This window comes from Saccopteryx bilineata, chromosome X (assembly GCF_036850765.1).
Source record: "Saccopteryx bilineata isolate mSacBil1 chromosome X, mSacBil1_pri_phased_curated, whole genome shotgun sequence".
Classification (NCBI taxonomy): domain Eukaryota; kingdom Metazoa; phylum Chordata; class Mammalia; order Chiroptera; family Emballonuridae; genus Saccopteryx; species Saccopteryx bilineata.
In genome coordinates this window covers 79,382,230-79,400,066 of record NC_089502.1, presented here as the reverse complement: position 1 = coordinate 79,400,066, position 17,837 = coordinate 79,382,230, and the positions used below count along the sequence as shown (strand labels likewise).

At 45.0% G+C, this 17,837-nt stretch overlaps 1 protein-coding gene and 1 long non-coding RNA gene across 3 annotated transcripts in view; one reads left to right on the top strand and one right to left on the bottom strand.

Moving 5' to 3' along the window:
- SLC16A2 (solute carrier family 16 member 2) overlaps nucleotides 1-14,069 on the bottom strand; it is a 185,041-nt gene extending 170,972 nt beyond the window's left edge. Inside the window, exon 1 of one of the 2 annotated variants that reach the window (XM_066250045.1) lies at nucleotides 13,449-14,069. In XM_066250045.1, coding sequence (XP_066106142.1) covers nucleotides 13,449-13,857 — 409 coding nt within the window. In that variant the 5' untranslated portion in view covers nucleotides 13,858-14,069. The remainder of the gene's footprint in view (nucleotides 1-13,448) is intronic. The other variant, XM_066250044.1, reaches the window with a different exon arrangement.
- A 767-nt stretch (nucleotides 14,070-14,836) lies between these two features.
- The window catches only part of LOC136317486 (uncharacterized), a 31,585-nt gene continuing 28,584 nt past the window's right edge, over nucleotides 14,837-17,837 (top strand). Inside the window, exon 1 of the long non-coding RNA XR_010727877.1 lies at nucleotides 14,837-15,124. This is a non-coding gene — a long non-coding RNA (uncharacterized lncRNA). The remainder of the gene's footprint in view (nucleotides 15,125-17,837) is intronic.

The following is a 17,837-nucleotide window of genomic DNA, read 5'->3' as shown; positions in this document are numbered from 1 at the left end:
ATCGAAGTTGTACCAAGCATATTTTCTGATCATAAAGCCTTGAAACTAGAATTCAACTGCAAAAAAGAGATAAAAACCTCCACAAAAGTGTGGAAACTAAACAACATACTTTTAAAAAATGAATGGGTCAAAGAAGAAATAAGCGCAGAGATCAAAAGATATAAACAGATACATGAAAATGACAATACAACATATCAGAACCTATGGGATGCAGCAAAAGCAGTGATAAGAGGGAAGTTCATATCACTTCAGGCTTTTATGAACAAATAAGAGAGAGCCCAAGTAAACCACTTAACTTTACACCTTAAGGAACTGGAAAAAGAAGAACAAAGACAACCGAAAACCAGACAAAGAAAGGAGATAATAAAAATCAGAGCAGAAATAAATGAAATAGAGAACAGAAAAACTATAGAAAAAATTAATAGAACAAGGAGCTGGTTCTTTGAAAAGATCAACAAAATTGACAAACCCTTGGCAAGACTTACCAAGGAAAAAAGAGAAAGAACTCATATAAACAAAATCCAAAATGAAAGAGGAGAAATCACCACGGACACCGTAGATATACAAAGAATTATTGTAGAATACTATGAAAAACTTTATGCCACTAAATTCAACAACCTAGAAGAAATGGATAAATTCCTAGAACAATACAACCTTCCTAGACTGAGTCAAGAAGAAGCAGAAAGCCTAAACAGACTAATTAGCAGGGAAGAAATAGAAAAAACTATTAAAAAACCTTCCCCAAAATAAAAGTCCAGGCCCAGATGGATATACTAGTGAATTCTATCAAACATTCAAAGAAGACTTGGTTCCTATTCTACGCAAAGTCTTCCAAAAAATTGAAGAAGAAGCAATACTTCCAAACACATTTTATGAGGCCAACATAACTCTCATACCAAAACCGGGCAAGGACAGCACAAAAAAAGAAAACAACAGACCAATATCTCTAATGAATACAGATGCTAAAATACTAAACAAAATACTAGCAAATCAAATACAACAACATATTAAAAAAATAATACATAATGATGAAGTGGGATTCAACCCAGAATCTCAAGGATGGTTCAACATATGTAAAACGGTTAACGTAATACACCATATCAACAAAACAAAAAACAAAAACCACATGATCTTATCAATAGATGCAGAAAAGGCATTCCATAAAATACAACAAAATTTTATGTTTAAGAGACTCTCAACAAGGCCTGACCTGTGGTGGTGCAGTGGATGAAGCGTCAACCTGAAATGCTGAGGTTGCCAGTTCAAAGGCCTGGGCTTGCCTGGTCAAGGCACATATGGGAGTTGATGCTTCCTGCTTCTCCCCCCTTCTTTCTCTCTCTCTCTCTCTCTCTCTCTCTCTCCCTCTCTCTCTCTCTCTCTCTCTCCTCTCTATGATGTATAAATAAAATCTTAAAAAAAAAAGACTCTCAACAAAATGGGTATAGAAGGAAAATATCTCAACATGATAAAGGCCATATATGAAAAACCATGAGCTAACATCATATTAAATGGCAAAAAACTGAAGGCTTTCCCACTTAAATCAGGAACAAGACCGGGTTGTCCACTCTCTCCACTCTTATTTAATGTTGTGCTAAAGGTTCTAGTCAGAGCAATCAGACAAGACAAAGAAATAAAAGGCATCCATATCGGAAAAGAAAAAGTAAAGGTATCACTTTTTGCAGATGACATGATCCTCCCCTATATATCAAAAACCCCAAAGAATCTACAAAAAGACTACTAGAAACAATAAGCCAATGCAGTAAGGTTGTAGGATACAAAATTAACATACAAAAGTCTATAGCCTTTCTATATGCCAACAATGAAACATTTGAGAACGAACTCAAAAAAATAATCCCCTTCATGATTGCAACAAAAAAAATAAAATACCTAGGAATAAACGTAACAAAGGATGTAAAGGACCTATATAATGAAAACTACAAAGTATTGTTAAGGGAAATCGAAAAAGATACAATGAGATGGAAGAATATCCCTTGTTCTTGGATAGGAAGAATAAATATAATCAAGATGGCCATATTACACAAAGCAGTATACAAATTTAATGCAATTCCCATCAAAATTCCAATTACATTTTTTAAAGAAATGGAACAAAACTCATCAGATTTATATGGAACTATAAAAAAACCCCAAATAGCCAAAGCAATCCTAAGGAAAAAGAATGAAGCTGGGGGCATTACAATACCTGACTTCAAACTATATTATAGGGTCACTACAATCAAAATAGCATGGTATTGGCAGAAAAATAGACACTCAGACCAATGGAACAGAATAGAAAGTCCAGAAATGAAACCACATATATATGGTTTTAATAATTTTCAATAATGGGGCCAACAACACACAATGGAGAAAGAAAGCCTCTTCAACAAATGGTGCTGGGAAAACTGGAAAGCCACATGCAAAAGAATGAAACTCGACTACAGCTTGTCCCCTTGTACTAAAATTCATTCAAAATGGATCAAAGACCTAAATATAAGACCTGAAACAATAAAGTACATAAAAGAAGACATAGGTACTAAACTCATGGACCTGGGTTTTAAAGAGCATTTTATGAATTTGACTCCAAAGAAGTGAAGGCAAAGATAAATGAATGGGACTACATCAGACTAAAACTTTTTTTTTTTGTATTTTTCTGAAGCTGGAAAGGAGGAGAGACAGTCAGATAGACTTCCGCATGCGCAGGACCGGGATTCACCCGGCACACCCACCAGGGGCGATGCTCTGCCCACCAAGGGGCGATGCTCTGCCCCTCCGGGGCGTCGCTCTGCCACAACCAGAGCCACTCTAGTGCCTGGGGCAGAGGCCAAGGAGCCATCCCCAGCGCCCGGGCCATCTTTGCTCCAATGGAGCCTTGGCTGCGAGAGGGAAAGAGAGAGACAGAGAGGAAGGAGGGGGAGTGGAGAAGCAAATGGGCGCTTCTCCTATGTGCCCTGGCCGGGAATCGAACCCGGGTCCCCCACATGCCAGGCCGACGTGCTACCGCTGAGCCAACCGGCCAGGGCAGACTAAAAAGCTTTTGCTCAGCAAGAGAAACTGACAACAAAATAAACAGACAGCCAACTAAATGGGAAATGATATTTTCAAACAACAGCTCAAATAAGGGCCTAATATCTAAAATATACAAAGAACTCATAAAACTCAACAACAAACAAACAAACAATCCAATAATAAAATGGGAAGAGGACATGAACACACACTTCTCCCAGGAAGAAATACAAATGGCCAACAGATATATGAAAAGATGCTCATCTTCATTACTTATTAGAGAAATGCAAATCAAAACTGCAATGAGATACCACCTCACACCTGTTAGATTAGCTATTATTAACAAGACAGGTCATAGCAAATGTTGGAGAGGCTGTGGAGAAAAAGGAACCCTCATCCACTGTTGGTGGGAATGTAAAGTAGTACAACCATTATGGAAGAAATTATGGTGGTTCCTCAAAAAACTGAAAATAGAACTGCCTTATGACCCAGCAATCCCTCTACTGGGTATATACCCCCAAAACTCAGAAACATTGAATCGTAAAGATACATGCAGCCCCATGTTCTTTGCAGCATTGTTCACAGTGGCCAAGACATGGAAACAACCAAAAAGCCCTTCAATAGAAGACTGGATAAAGAAGATGTGGCACATATACACTGTGGAATACTACTCAGCCATAAGAAATGATGACATCGGATCATTTACAACAAAATGGTGGGATCTTGATAACATTATACGGAGTGAAATAAGTAAATCAGAAAAAACCAAGAACTGCATGATTCCATACGTATGTGGGACATAAAAACAAGACTAAGAGACATAGACAAGAGTGTGGTGGTTATGGGGGGGAGGGAAAGGGGAGGGGGAGGGGCACAAAGAAAACTAGATAGAAGGTGACGGAGGACAATCTGACTTTGGGTGATGGGTATGCAACATAATTGAATGACAAGATAACCTGGACATGTTTTCTTTGAACATATGTACCCTGATTTATTGATGTCACCCTAGTAAAATTAATTTTTAAAAAAAGACTTCCACCATTTTATCTCTTGAATTTTGACTAATATTAAATAAAATTACATTTATTAAAATATAATCTGTTTCCACAAAGTGGAGCCTGGAGATTGACTCTGAGAAATTTCTGAAAGAGATAAAGGGGTCAGTGTGTCAGTATTGAATTGGGGGACTCCCAGGGTACAAGAAGCCCCATCCCTTGCACCCATTTCCCAACCTCTCTTACAAAGAAACCTCCACTAAAATCATCTTCCCATAATGCTGATTGAGGTCACATCTTTCCAGATCTCATTTCATACCTATAAAATGGGAACCAGAAGGGATAGGATTAAGAGGTCTCTAAAATGCCTTTTAGCTCAGTAATTTAAAAAACTGAAAATCGGCCCTGGCCGGTTGGCTCAGTGGTAGAGCATCGGCCTGGCGTGCAGAAGTCCCGGGTTCGATTCCCGGCCAGGGCACACAGGAGAAGCGCCCATTTGCTTCTCCACTCCCCCTCCTTCCTCTCTGTCTCTCTCTTCCCCTCCCGCAGCCAAGGCTCCATTGGAGCAAAGATGGCCCGGGCACTGGGGATGGCTCCTTGGCCTCTGCCCCAGGCACTAGAGTGGCTCTGGTTGCGGCAGAGCGACGCCCCGGAGGGGCAGAGCATCGCCCCCTGGTGGGCAGAGCGTCGCCCCCTGGTGGGCGTGCCGGGTGGATCCCGGTCGGGCGCATGCAGGAGTCTGTCTGACTGTCTCTCCCCATTTCCAGCTTCAGAAAAATACAAAAAAACAAAACAAAACTGAAAATCAAGATAACAAGTCCTAATATATTTGAAATCTTTGTCTTGAAGGAGGTCTTGAGGATTTTGTCTTGTTGTTTATAACAAAGAAAAAGAGTTCCATTCTGATTCATGTGTTAGATGGTCTTAATGAAGGCTCCTTAAGTAGTTACTAAACTCTTTGCTCAAAACTACTGCCTGACCTGTGGTGGCGCAGTGGATAAAGCATCAACCTGGAAATGCTGAGGTCACCGGTTCGAAACCCTGGGCTTGCCTGGTCAAGGCACATATGAGAGTTGATGCTTCCAGCTCCTCCCCCCTTCTGTCTCTCCTCTCTCTCTCTCTGTCCCTCTCTTTGTCTCTCCCTCTCCTCTCTATAATGAATAAATAAAAATAAATAAATAAATAAATAAATAAACTACTATTGCAATCCTCCTCCAGGTCTTTGGCCTTTTGTGGCCCATGTTCTCCAGATGTATCTTGTTTAAAACAAAAGGAAATTGGTCCACTCCAAAACTGAATACAAACAAGCAAGGCCTCTTATATGTTTAAAGTCGCCTGGCCCAGAACTTCTGATCACTACCTGCAGGATAACAGAGGCTATGTGAGAGACCCCCAGGAGGAAGGTACACCTTATCTCCACCCAACATCCACCTCCAATTACTAGCAATTTCTACTAAAAAACTCAGGCCTTGACTCTCAGGGAGATTTGTTAGTTCCTGCAAAGAGCTATAAATATTTCAACATGTCTTATTTCCTTGAATGTATATGACCTGGGATTTGGCCCTTCTTCTCCCTGGGCTCTTAGAAAACTGAACAACAATAAAAAGAACACAGCCAGTCTTTAGCTACAGAATACTCAGCTCAAACTGCAGAATAATGCAGAGGGGAGATGGGGAAGAAATGGAGTAAGGAGGTGGAGTTTAAGGAGGAGAGGTTAATTCCTCTTCCAGAAACATTTAGGAAAATGTTTAGTTACTCAGTTTCTACAAGCTGAATAAGGTTACTGGTTGATAATGATAATAACAACATTAACCCCTTCACAATTTAAAAATGTCTTTCATCTACACAATCTCATTTGATCCTCAAAGTCCTATAAAAGTAAATACTGTTAAACTCATTGTGCAGATGAGAACACTGAAGCCTTGTGACTCTTTCAGGACTAAACAAGTAAGAAGAAACAGTTTCTCTGGTCAAATTCAGACCCAAGGATTATGACACTGGGTAAAGTAAGATGGGTGGTTAGAAGAGTATGTCATGTATCACAAGACTGCTGAACTTTTGTTTATTAAATCCTTTCTTGGTCATCTCTTTTTATCTCTTAGTCATAAGGATGCTCTGAAGCTATAGGAATGAAAAATTCTACAGCAGACCCTTTGATATCTGCCCCTCCCCATTTTTACTATACATTAATTAATATCTAAAAGCAGGAGTTCTGAACACAGACTCTGGGTTCAAATCCTGGATCGGCCATTATTTGTTGTATAAGCTTAAGCAAATTAATTAACCTGTGCCTCTGTCTCTTTATCTGGGAAATGGAGAAAATAATGGTACCTACCTCTTAGGGTTGTTCAGAAGTAAAATGAGTTGGTACATGTAAAGTGTTTAAGATAATGCCTGGCACAGAGTTAATTGCTAAAGGCTAAATAAATGTTAGCCATTATTATTATTATATTTAATAGAAGTAAACATCAAAAAAAATACACTGTAGAATGCAGCAGAGCAGTTATAACCAGGCTGTGTACCTTGTACCTTTCCCCCAGTAGCAGAAAGCACTTATAGGAAGTCATCTCCATACTTCAACTCAGTGCCCTGTGGGGAACAGAAGAGTTTTTTCTTTGTGAAAATCTCAGTGACCTGAACAAGTGGCTGAACTTGTGACCGTAGTCTCATAGATACCATGTTCTAAGCAATTATGTTAATTGACCCAAACAGACATCACACACCCAGCCATACACACATAAACGCAGGTCTGGACACATGGGTGAATGCACATACCCTTTCAGCCTAAGTAAGAGGGTATGAAGGCAGATCCACAGGATTGGGCGAAGAGACTGTGTGGAGACTGCTTGTTTAGTGACAATACCCTTTCCTTTTTCTCTTCAGCTGCATAGAAGCAGAGAAGCAACTAACCTGAGAGCTTCACTTCCTTTCTCTACGCTTCTCACTGAAGGCATTTTTAACTCTAATTAGGGCTTGAATATTTGTATTCTCCATTCTTCAACTTCTTTACAATAAATTCTGCAATAGATGATAGTGGCTTAAAATAGAATAAGAGTTCTGTTTTATTCAGAACTCCTGAAGCTACTGAAGACCAATCTGAACTCTCTAAAGTTGATCCAGGAAATGGGGGACAATAATACTGAAAATTTGAAGAAAAAGGTATGCAACTGACCAGGATAAGACTTGCTAAAAATACTATCTCCTTGGCTGGGCTCCTGGGGCTATGGAAAGAAGAAGTATGGAAAAAACAAAAACTGTTTCATAGCAGCCATCTTACTGCAAAAATCCAGAGGTGATGGCTTCCACACTCTTGAGTGTTCCATGGAAAGTCACCCTTCCCCCAGACAGTGGAGAATAAGAGAGGGGAGAGATGCCTCTGTGAGATGTGTAGGATTTGACCTGAGACCCAGGCTGGAGTTGGGCCTATACAACATCCAAAACCCCAGTTGTTCCTCTAACTGAGCAAGGGAAAGAAAGATAAGACAGAATACAATACTGGGAGGAAGGGAGGTGCCATATCTACCAATGATGATACAAATGCACCATGAAAATAGAAGAAGTTCAGAAAATATGTTGTTGGGACAGCCAATTTCATCTCTTCTTCTCCTACCAACCCCAGAAACTAGAGCAAAGTATAGGATAGAGAAGGGCAAGACTACCAGGGTGAAGAAGAAGCATGTACTTCCTCAAGCCACCCAAACAGGCCACATTCACCACCTACAAATAGGTAGCAAGTGATTTCACATTAGTTACTACAACACCCATCTTCAAAACAGGTGATTAAATGTCCTTAAATTTAATCCTCTTTCATGCGTAAAATGGGAGAAGGCTGAGTGTCCTAAAACCTCCTCCTTTTGAGTCCTGAAAGAGATACAGGATAAGGAAAGAATGGGAGCATAAAGAAACTTTCAAAAAATGTTTCCAAGCCCCACTGTTGGGAAGTTGGGAAGGGGTACAGGCCAAGATGTAGCCCAGGATGGTCATATTCTCTTTACCATTTACACCTGACAAGTTTTCCATTCTAAGTCTTTTGCACTAGTCCCCCATAACCCCTACAAAGGGCTGTGTTGTATTAAACCTGATTCCATAAACAGATAGCAAAATACTTTTTTCAGATAAAATATTCATAATTCATAGCTTTAAGTATATGGTGTGTGTGTGTGTGTGTGCGCGCGCGCACGCACCTGTGTGTATGATAAGTAAAATATTTTCTCTATGGTTTTATGAATAAAGGCTCTAAGGTTTACTCATTCAATCTCAGGTGAAACGGATCTTTTCAAGACAAGAAATACCACTCCACCTTTCACACAATCTGAAAAGAGTAAATGATTATTTCTTTTTAAAATGTAACAGAACAAACAGATTCTGGTGGAAAAAGCAGCAGACCTTTCTGGGAAACTGATCTGCTCAAAAGGTTGAGATGACATCCTTTATGTACTTTTGCAAATGTTCATAGTCCAGTTGCTTGTTTAGTTTTCATGACACTGGAAGAAATATTTCCAATGACAAGCAAGTATAAATTCATGGAAAAGGGGGGAGAGCACTGTGCTTGCTATTTCAGTAGACACACTCTTAGCTAAGACTTGAATGAAGCTGAAATTGACCAAGGATTGTGGATACCCAAAAGGGAGCCTTTTGGGACCTCACCACAATGGGACCTAGGCAGTGGTCCTGAGTCAGCTATAAAGATGCCCTATCTGAAGCCCTCTTATGAATCTTGGTTTACTGTTCTATTCTGAAGTAACAGCAAACCAAGGTCATAATAACCACAAATTTCCAAGAAATGAAAATGAGATGTGAGAAATTAAGCTTCAAGAGAGGAGTCCAAACTGAGTCTTGAGGGAATGTTTGCAGTTTAATGCTTTTCAGGAGCAGGTTCAAGTGCTAAGAAAAAGCAGCATACAGACTCAGTCTGCTAGCCTGCAGCAGGCCAAGTGGAGGGCATCCTCTTGAAGGCTTAGGACATTCTGGGAGAAGCAGTTGTACCTCCAACGCTGCCTTTGGATACTGGGTAAAATAGAAGTGGATCTTTTCAAGTACACATGAACCGAGCCACAGTCTTTACACACAACGTGGGGACATGATATCTACATGGCTTTTCATTACTTTCTCAATCTCCTCCCAACCTGTCTGCACTCACATTTAGGCAAACTCCATTTGTCTGAATGAGTCAAATTTTTGCCAGGTCAATGTAAAGAATAAAATGTCACAAAGTTCTAGAAAGATACAATGGTGGAGCTAAAAATTTCATCTAGTCTAACTCTCTCATCTCACGTATAGATAAACTAAAGTACAGAGAAGCAAAGTGCCTGCTGAAAGTCATACAGTGAGTCAAGAACATAAGTCATCTAACTCATAGTGACTGCCTAGCTAGTATTACTGAGATCATCAGCTCTTTAGGGTTCACATTTAGAGTTGTAATGAGCATTTGAGGCTACTAGACAGTGAATCAAGAACCCATCCCCAATCAGCTTCTCACCTTAAACAAATATATTCTCTGGCTGGCTTCCAAACAGTCAGAACTCTCCTCCACTTCCTTTCTAGTGTGAGTCAAGGTCTCAGTTTGGGACCCAGTTTGGTTGGAGAGTAGGCAGAGAAGATTGACTTGAAAGATGCCTGGTCAATGGCTCTGTGACTCAAAGCTCTGTAGTAGGCTTTAAGCTGACCTGATCTAACTTTTTGGACAGTAGGCAAAAGCTTTTAGCCAAAGGCAAAACATTGGCCGGTTTGCTCAAAAGATACCTGGCTCCCAGAGTCAGTAATTTAATGGTCAGCCCAGTTAGACATTGAACCAAGCAGTGAAAGCACCTAAGATTAAGAAGAGACAGGCAACTTAATCTGCTACTTGCCTCACCCACCCTTAGGACTCTGCCCAAAAGGCAGAGTACCATTTTCCCATGCCTAGAAAATTCTATCTTCATCATAGTAGTCCATGAACCTGAACTATCTTGTGCCCAACTTCTATGACCATTGTCCCTGTTCCTAGGTGGTGACAGCCCTAGCCATATTCTCCCCACCTGAAAGCCTGCAAGAAGCATGTTTATAAACTGCCAAATAAAAAAAATGTCTTCCATCATATTTTATGGCTCAATGCTAGACTGGCAGTTGAAGTGGAAAGTGCAAGGTAATAGGTTTATTCTGGAACACATTCAAAAAGACCTAAGCTTGTGACCAATGTTAACAACTCCAGCTTGTTCTGCCTTGTCCCCTGGACCCTAAACCCTAATTCTGCCCCAGCTCTAACTCACTTAGAGTTCCAATAATGAGCTGGGACTTGCAACCAATGCTAACTGGCTTCTCTTTTTCATCTTTCCTTCAAAAGACACCCCCCTCATACCAGGAAGCCATGCTATGCTTTTTACCAAATTGCCTAGTTGCCCCTGTCCTGTCTGCTGCTTGGTCTGTATTGAGGCACTCCTAAATTTCCCAGAGGCTCTGAAAAAAGTATAGGCTCAATTCGCTCTTGATCTTTTCTTTTTTCTAAAATCAGACCTTAGTCACTTGCTTCCATCTCAGGAAACTTTTGCCTGCTAGTCCTCCCAGGCCTAAGAAACAAGGAAGGTTGGCTTCCCTTTCAAAACAGGTGAAGAGAAGGAACAAGATATACTGCTGGTGCCCCCACACAACTGTACATATTAATCCACAGAGACTCTATATTGCATGCTTAATGACCTGATTTTCACTTTCCTCTTATTTTTCGTGGTTCTTTCCCATGCCTAGAGACCTCTTGGACATAGATTTAGCCCCTGAACATCAAAATTACCTTTCTCTGGAGCTCCCACACAACTGTCCAAATTATCTGCAGAATCTTAGATCATTAAACCAATCAGTGCAGCTTTAAGGCTGTGAAGATATTAGGCCTAGCCGAAGATAATTCTGGTTGTAGGATACCTCCAAACATTAAATTCATACATATTTAGAGATGAAAGGCATGTCAGACATTGATAGAAATGTACAATGCTCCAACCTCCTTCACGGTAGGCTGTGTGTGTTCTGTGTTCCCCAGAATGGCTATTAGGTAAATACTGGCTGATAAAGGTTTCAGCAAGCTTCTGCTGACTTCTCTTATATCCCTTTGAGAAAACAGCGCTGTGGCACAGGTGGCTAGAAAATTTGAGGCAAACTGCATGAAGTATGTGGAGGCAAAGATATATTTGGAATCTCAGGATCTGAATTTTCTAGGAGCTTGGGAATGTCACAGGGGTGTTCCTGACTTTTTCAAATTAAAAACTAAGATGTTCCCAACAGTTTTCTGTATCAAAAACAACTTTCATGAATTCAAGAAACACCCCAGCAAGGGGCCAAGTCAAAGTATTCTGAGACCTGGGATATACCAAATTCCTTTCTTTCCTTTCTTAACCTATACTCCACAGAATTTAAAACAGTAACCCCAGCCCCTCAGTGGACCTAGTCTGTGTCAGAATACACACCAACCACACCTCTGTACAGCCCATCGCAACCCCCTTAACAGGAAAGTCCCAACCAGTCTTCCCTGTGAGCCCTCTATGATCACCTACTTTGAAGTTTGTTCCCCAGCAGTGAACTTCTTCCTGGTAAAAGAGTGGTTTTTCCAAGTTTTATTACACACTCTTAAGGCAGCAACTCTAGGCCAGCTCACACCACATGAATGCCAGGACTTAGCTTCAGCCCATCCCCCACCACCTCGCATGAAGTTTCAGCCAGAATTTGCTCCTGACCTCAGAAGCCAACAGCCTGCCTTCAGTCACAAAACAATGCTCAGCAGGTGTCCTCCCAGGTAACCTAAGCAACAGCCAGAGGCACTACCCTGGTTGCCTTTCAAAGAGCCCCTGAAGTGCATCAAAGCAGGAAGATAGGCAAATAAAAAAATAACAGGGTTGAGTGTGATAGTAACACCTCCCCCAACCAGAAGTTGTTCTACACAGTCCAGGGACCCTCTCCACTAGGGCATTAATGCATATTGTGCACTCCTGAGACTTCCCTAGACAGTCATTGACACACACTCAAACTTTCTAATGGGACCTGCACACTCCACCAATGGGTCAGATGAACAGAGGAACCAACAGCCCCCAAACCCCTTCTTCAAATGGAGCCCAGTGAAGCTAAAAACTAAATAAAAACAAACAAAAAACTTTTTTAAAAGTCCTTCATTGAGAGCGGTAAGAGGCTCTCCAACGGTCTGAGGGACCCACAGGTTGGATGCCCCAGAATTCAGGGTTTCTATTTTCATTAAATAATCCTAAGAGAGCAACAGAAGTATGTGTTTGAGGTGGGCGGGAATCCTTCAGCCCAGGGTAGCACTGTGAGAGGCAAACTTGCAGCGTAAAGCAAATGCAGCTGTTCTGTGGAGCCACAAGAGGGAGTGAGCGGTGAGGGTGAGGGCATCCCAAGCCCTTCAGCTCCCTCCCGTGACTCCTCAACAGAACTGCTGAGGGGCTCTGCCCCTTACTTGCTGAGAAAAACTGATGGCTTATTCTACTTCTCTTTGAGTTCACACGTGGGATAAATTCAAGGAGCACGCAAACCTGTGATCTTCTGGCTGCCGGCCTGGAGAGTGAAGTCTATGCTCCCCAGACCTACTTGTCTTAGGGAAAAAGACCAAGTCGGCCTCACGCGAAAGCCGGAGAGATGGAGGCCAGCATTGTAGCTCAGGCTGAAAGAGGCATCCCAAGGATAGTGGAGAAGCGCTGGGCGCTGAGAAGGCAGGGCTGAAGTTGGGGGTGGCGCGGAGTGCAGGGCCCAGCCTGACAGCAGCTTCACGCCTCTCTGGGCAGGAGACCGCCTCTTGCCTGCTTTGGGGTTCAGCAGACAGGGCACAAAGATCCACTCGTTCCCTCAGAGTGGTGGAAAAGAGCCGAGCCCCGCTGCGCCGCAACTAATTTGGGCAGAGACCTGCGACACCCCCACTCGCATTCTCTGCCTCCTTTCCTCTCTCTACTGCAGGCACACACGCCTGCCATGTGTTAGACTGTTCACTCAGAGTCACCAAGATTCCTAAAGTGTCCGCTCCCCATGCAGAAACTGGGACTGCTTGCACAGATCTGCGGTACGGTGTTTCTTTGAAAGTCCTCCCAGCCTCCCAACTCTCTTCTCTCTCCATGACTTCGCCCCGACCTCGCACCTCCTCCCAAATTTGCAAACATCCCCCCCCCCCCAGTACATGGTACTTCGGTCAGGATACCTCAAACCCAAAAGATGCGCGTGGATTTGTCCCAAAACAATAAAGTTCATTCCTTAACTGTAATCAATGAATGTCCGGGGTCCCACCCAGGACGTCTTGCGCCTAAGTGTCCACAACTAAGGCTGCCCCGAGCCCCTCAGGCTGCGCCTTAGCATTGCCTTGGGCAATGGGCAAAAGGAGTAATCAAAGAGGCGGACTGGAAGAGTTCCTCGGACCAGGAGGTATGGGGTCAGTAGCAGTGGGAGCGGACACCCTTGCCTGGAATGCCAGGTGGGGCGCTCAGGGCCACTCACCTGCTTGAAACTCCACTTGGCGATTCTTCTCTCTTTCCTCCTGCAGCAGCATGGAGTAGAGGATCCCGAAGGAGTTCTGGATGCCAAAGATAGAGCCATTGCACCAGGTGGCAGCGAAGACCACGATCCAGCCAAAACCACCTTCGGGGGGCTGGAAGCCGCGCGCTGTACCGCGGGTCTCCACGGTGGGTGTGGGCTCGGATTCGTGCACTGGCGGCTCAGGCTCAAACTCCAACTCTGGCAGGGTTGCAGAATCTGGTAGGGGCTGGGGTTCTGGCTGGGGCTCCGGTGGGGGCACTGGCAAGGGCTCTGGCTCCGGCTCAGGGCTACCCACCCGCTCCTGCTGTTCCTGGTCTGCCTCCCGCCAGGGCCCCTTAGCTTCCTCGCTTGCTAATCTTTGCAGCGCCATCGCAGCCAGGGGACTGTGGCTGCTCGGGACGGAGGAGCCGCTGTATAGCTGGTGCTTGCTTCTGCTTCTGCTTCTGCTGCTGCTGCTGCTGCTGCTCCAAACGCTGCTGCTGCCACTGTCTCCTCCTCCAGGCTCCTCGCCCCAGCTGGCCAGCCTGTCCCGCGACAGACGGTCCCTGGAGCCCTCTCCTCCTCCCCCATGCAACCCCCTCCTTCTCCTCTCCCATGTCATCTCTCTCCTCCCTCTCCTCCTCCCCCACCCCCACTTCTTCCTCCCTCAACCGGCAGCCGCTATAGCCTCTCTCTTCTTCCCAGCCCTTCCTCCTCCTCGTCATACTTGCCGCCGCTGCGTCCCTCAACTCCCTTTCCAAACTATTAAATCCTGTACTCTTTGTCCAGATGCCCAGTAAAGGGAAACTTAAAATGGAAACGAGAGCACAAACTATCCTGTTTCCCTGCCTTCTCTTGCCCGCAAGCTCCAAACGGGTATCTATCAACTCAATCCCCAGGGGAAACCCTACATATCCTTTGCTCCCACTTCCTCCTCTCCAAACAAGCAGCCTGAAAGTAGGGTGGCCCCGGAGACCCCAGGACGAGAGCCGGCTGGTGAAAGACTCCTGCTTGCCCCTGGGAGTTCCTTATCCCCACCCCCACCTTGGGTTTGAGGGGAGCGACCTGCAGGGGACAGCCCAGGCTTTGGACAGAGAGTGGGCACATGTTCTCGATCCCGGGAGATCAGACCCCCACATCCCTGCGTACTCCCCCACCAGTCTCTCCCCCTTTGCCCCCGCCCTTCCAGCAAATCCGCGGCGGAGCGCAGAGGGGAGGAGGCAGCGAGGCAGCGAGGCCCGCCCCTCCCGGCAGTCAATCAGGGCTTTGTTTGCGTCAACCTGGAGCCCAAAGAAGCCGTAGACAGCCGGGTCTGGGCCAGGGGCCGGGCTAGGGAGGGAAGGAGGTGCAGCGGGACGGGAGACGGCCGGGCCCGGGAGGGTAAGAGCCGAAGCTCAGCTCAGGCTCCTCCCATCTGTCTGTCCTGCATTGGAGAACTAGGAGTCGGCTCCAGGTTAAGCCTCCAGTATGTGCAAGGGCCACCCGGCCCCCGACTTGCCAGCTGGGCTGGTTCCTCAGGCCTCGACCGCCGCTTTTTGGCGCTTGAGAGGAGGGATGTCTTCCAGCACCCACCGCCCCCTTCCGCCCACCTCTGGTATAAGACTTTGTGAGTCCCGCTGAATGTCCTACCCTCAAAGTAAGGCCCCAGCCCCACGGAGGTAATGGAGAGTTTGCTCCCCAGAGAGAGCTCGGGTCCTGGGGGGTCGGGAGAGGGGAAGGGTGGTCTGCTCGGCGGGCGGCCCAGTGGGAATACTTAGCTGTGCTCAGCCTTAGCTTTCCCGGCCGGCGGGCGATCCCGGGAAGTTCTGCTTCCCTTAATTAAGGGCCTGCGCAGCTAATACACTTAATGCTGAGGTCGCGGTGTGGTTACCAAGCTACTCCGCTTCTCACCAGCGGACGGGCGACCGTCAAGCCTTTTCTACCCAGCATCTCATTAACTTTGTTGCTCGGTTAAGACTGTAAGGACAGAGAAAATACAGATCAGGCTGCGTCAACTGTCCAAGAACATGGAGTCATTAAGCACCTGAGAGCGGGCTGAGCTGGGCGGAGGGATTGAGGTGTCACCAAGAACTTGCGGTCTTCTGAAAAGAACCTCGGCCAAATTCACAAATCACAGGAGCCATGCTAGTCAGCAGATAGACCGTGTCCCTTCTTACCTTGAGGTCAGTAGCGTAGCGGGGGATGGGGCGGGGGGGGGGGGGGAAGGGGGTCTATCATGCCCTGGGCGCCACTCGAAGAGGGGCGCCAAATGGTCTCCAAGACAAACAAGAAGAGCGTAGTAGAAGGGGAGGGGGGGGCGCCAATAAAGTGTCGTGCCCCGGGCGCCTGCTATGTTCACTACGCCACTGTTTGAGGTTACTAGTATCATCACCTGCTTTTTCCAAGCATTAAACTTGAGGCTCAACGAGGTCAAGACGTTTATTACCCTAATGTCAAGGGACAACTCAAGTACAAACTGGAATTCAAAGCAGGTCTCCATACAGGAGTTCTCGGACGTCGTGCTCCCAGAGAGAGTGACAAGGAAGGGAAGGCAGGATCTAGCTTAGTTATCACAGGTAGGCTTCTTCAGAAGGCGTTGGCATAGATGGGCCTTGACTGTTAAGAAGGATTTAACAAGCGCAGGGCATGGGAGTAGGGGTCCCTGCCTAAGAGGGACAGCACACAGAGGCATAGAAGGACTCTACTCAGAGACAAAGGTAAACTAACGCTAATCGTGCCAAAAAGTTAAAACACAGCGTGGGGCAAAAGTAGGTTTATAGTTGTGAGTATGCACAACAGAGTTTATTCTTGTATTGTTATTTATTATTATATTATTTTCCATATGAACAACTCTAAACCTTCTTTTGCCCCACACTGTATATACTGCCTCTCTCAGGAAACATTTTAATTTTAATAAAAATCCACAGTGCGCCTGACCAGGCAGTGGCGCAGTGGATGGAGCATCGGACTGGGATGCAGAGAATCCGGGTTTGAGACCCCGAGGTAACCAACTTGAGCGCAGGCTAATCTGGTTAGAGCAAAAGCTCACCAGCTTGGACCCAAGGTCGCTGGCTCGAGCAAGGGGTTACTCAGTCTGCTGTAGCCCCACGGTCAAGGCACATATGAGAAAGCATTCAATGAACAACTAAAGTGTCGCAATGCGCAATGAAAAACTAATGATTGATGCTTCTCATCTCTCCGTTCCTGTCTGTCTATCTCTGTCTTATCTCTCTCACTGACTCTCTCTGTCTCTGTTAAAAAAAAATCCACAGTGCTTCAGCCATGAGGAGCACATGGACATTGTGGATAGTGAGGCTTGAGATTGGCTTTTAGGGCCTGACCTGTGGTGGCGCAGTGGATAAAGCGTCAACCTGGAAACGCTGAGGTTGCCGGTTCAAAACCCTGGGCTTGCCTGGTCAAGGCACATATGGGAGTTGATGCTTCCTGCTCCTCCCCCCTTCTCTCTCTCTCTCTCTCTCTCTCTCTCTCCCCCCCCCCTCTCTATAATGAATAAATAAAATCTAAAAAAAAAAAGGAAAAAAACAAAAGATTGGCTTTTAGTCAGGGATCTCAACATGTACATAACTGTTTTCCCAAGGAAGCCCAAGCTTTGGTTTCTATTTGCATGGAACCTGATTATGGCCCTGAAAAAGGTTATCTGCAACCCCAGAGCTAGGCATAGACCCTAGAGTCTTGCAACCCATCCCAGAGCCCTACTGTCTAAATTCTATTTTGCTCATTGTTTAAATGGATTTTGTGAATCACTGGAGTGCGGGTGAAGGTGGATGATAACACTCATTGAGATGCTCCTGTTAACCTATGCTAGCCCTTTACATACATGATTTCACATAGTATTCATAAAAACCCTTTAAGGTTAGAATGATTTGTTCCTGTCTTTAAGTGAGTAAACAAAGGCTCTAAGAGGCTAAGTCGGTTGTTCAAGTCTACAAATCCATTAAGAGGTAAAACAGAGATCTTTACTCATTTGTGTGAGCTTCAAAGTACGTGCGCAACCCAGGAGACAGGATTGTCTAACTACCATTCCACCATTTTAACAACACACACAATACCTACCTCCTCCCCTATTTATAATGGCTAGAGTACTGGCATGAAGAGACCTGGATTCTTTTTTTTCCCAGTGAAAGGAGGAGAGGCAGAGACAGACTCCTACATGCATCTGGATAGGGATCCACCCAGCACGCCCACTAGGGGGCGATGCTCTGCCCATCCGGACGTTGCTCAGTTGCTCAGCAACCAAGCTCTTCTTAGCATCTGAAGCTAAGGCCATGGAGCCATCCTCAGCGCCCAGGACCAACTTGTTCCAATGGAGCTATAGCTGCAGGAGAAGAGTGAGAGAGAAAGAGAGAGAGAGAAGGGGGGTGGAGAATCAAA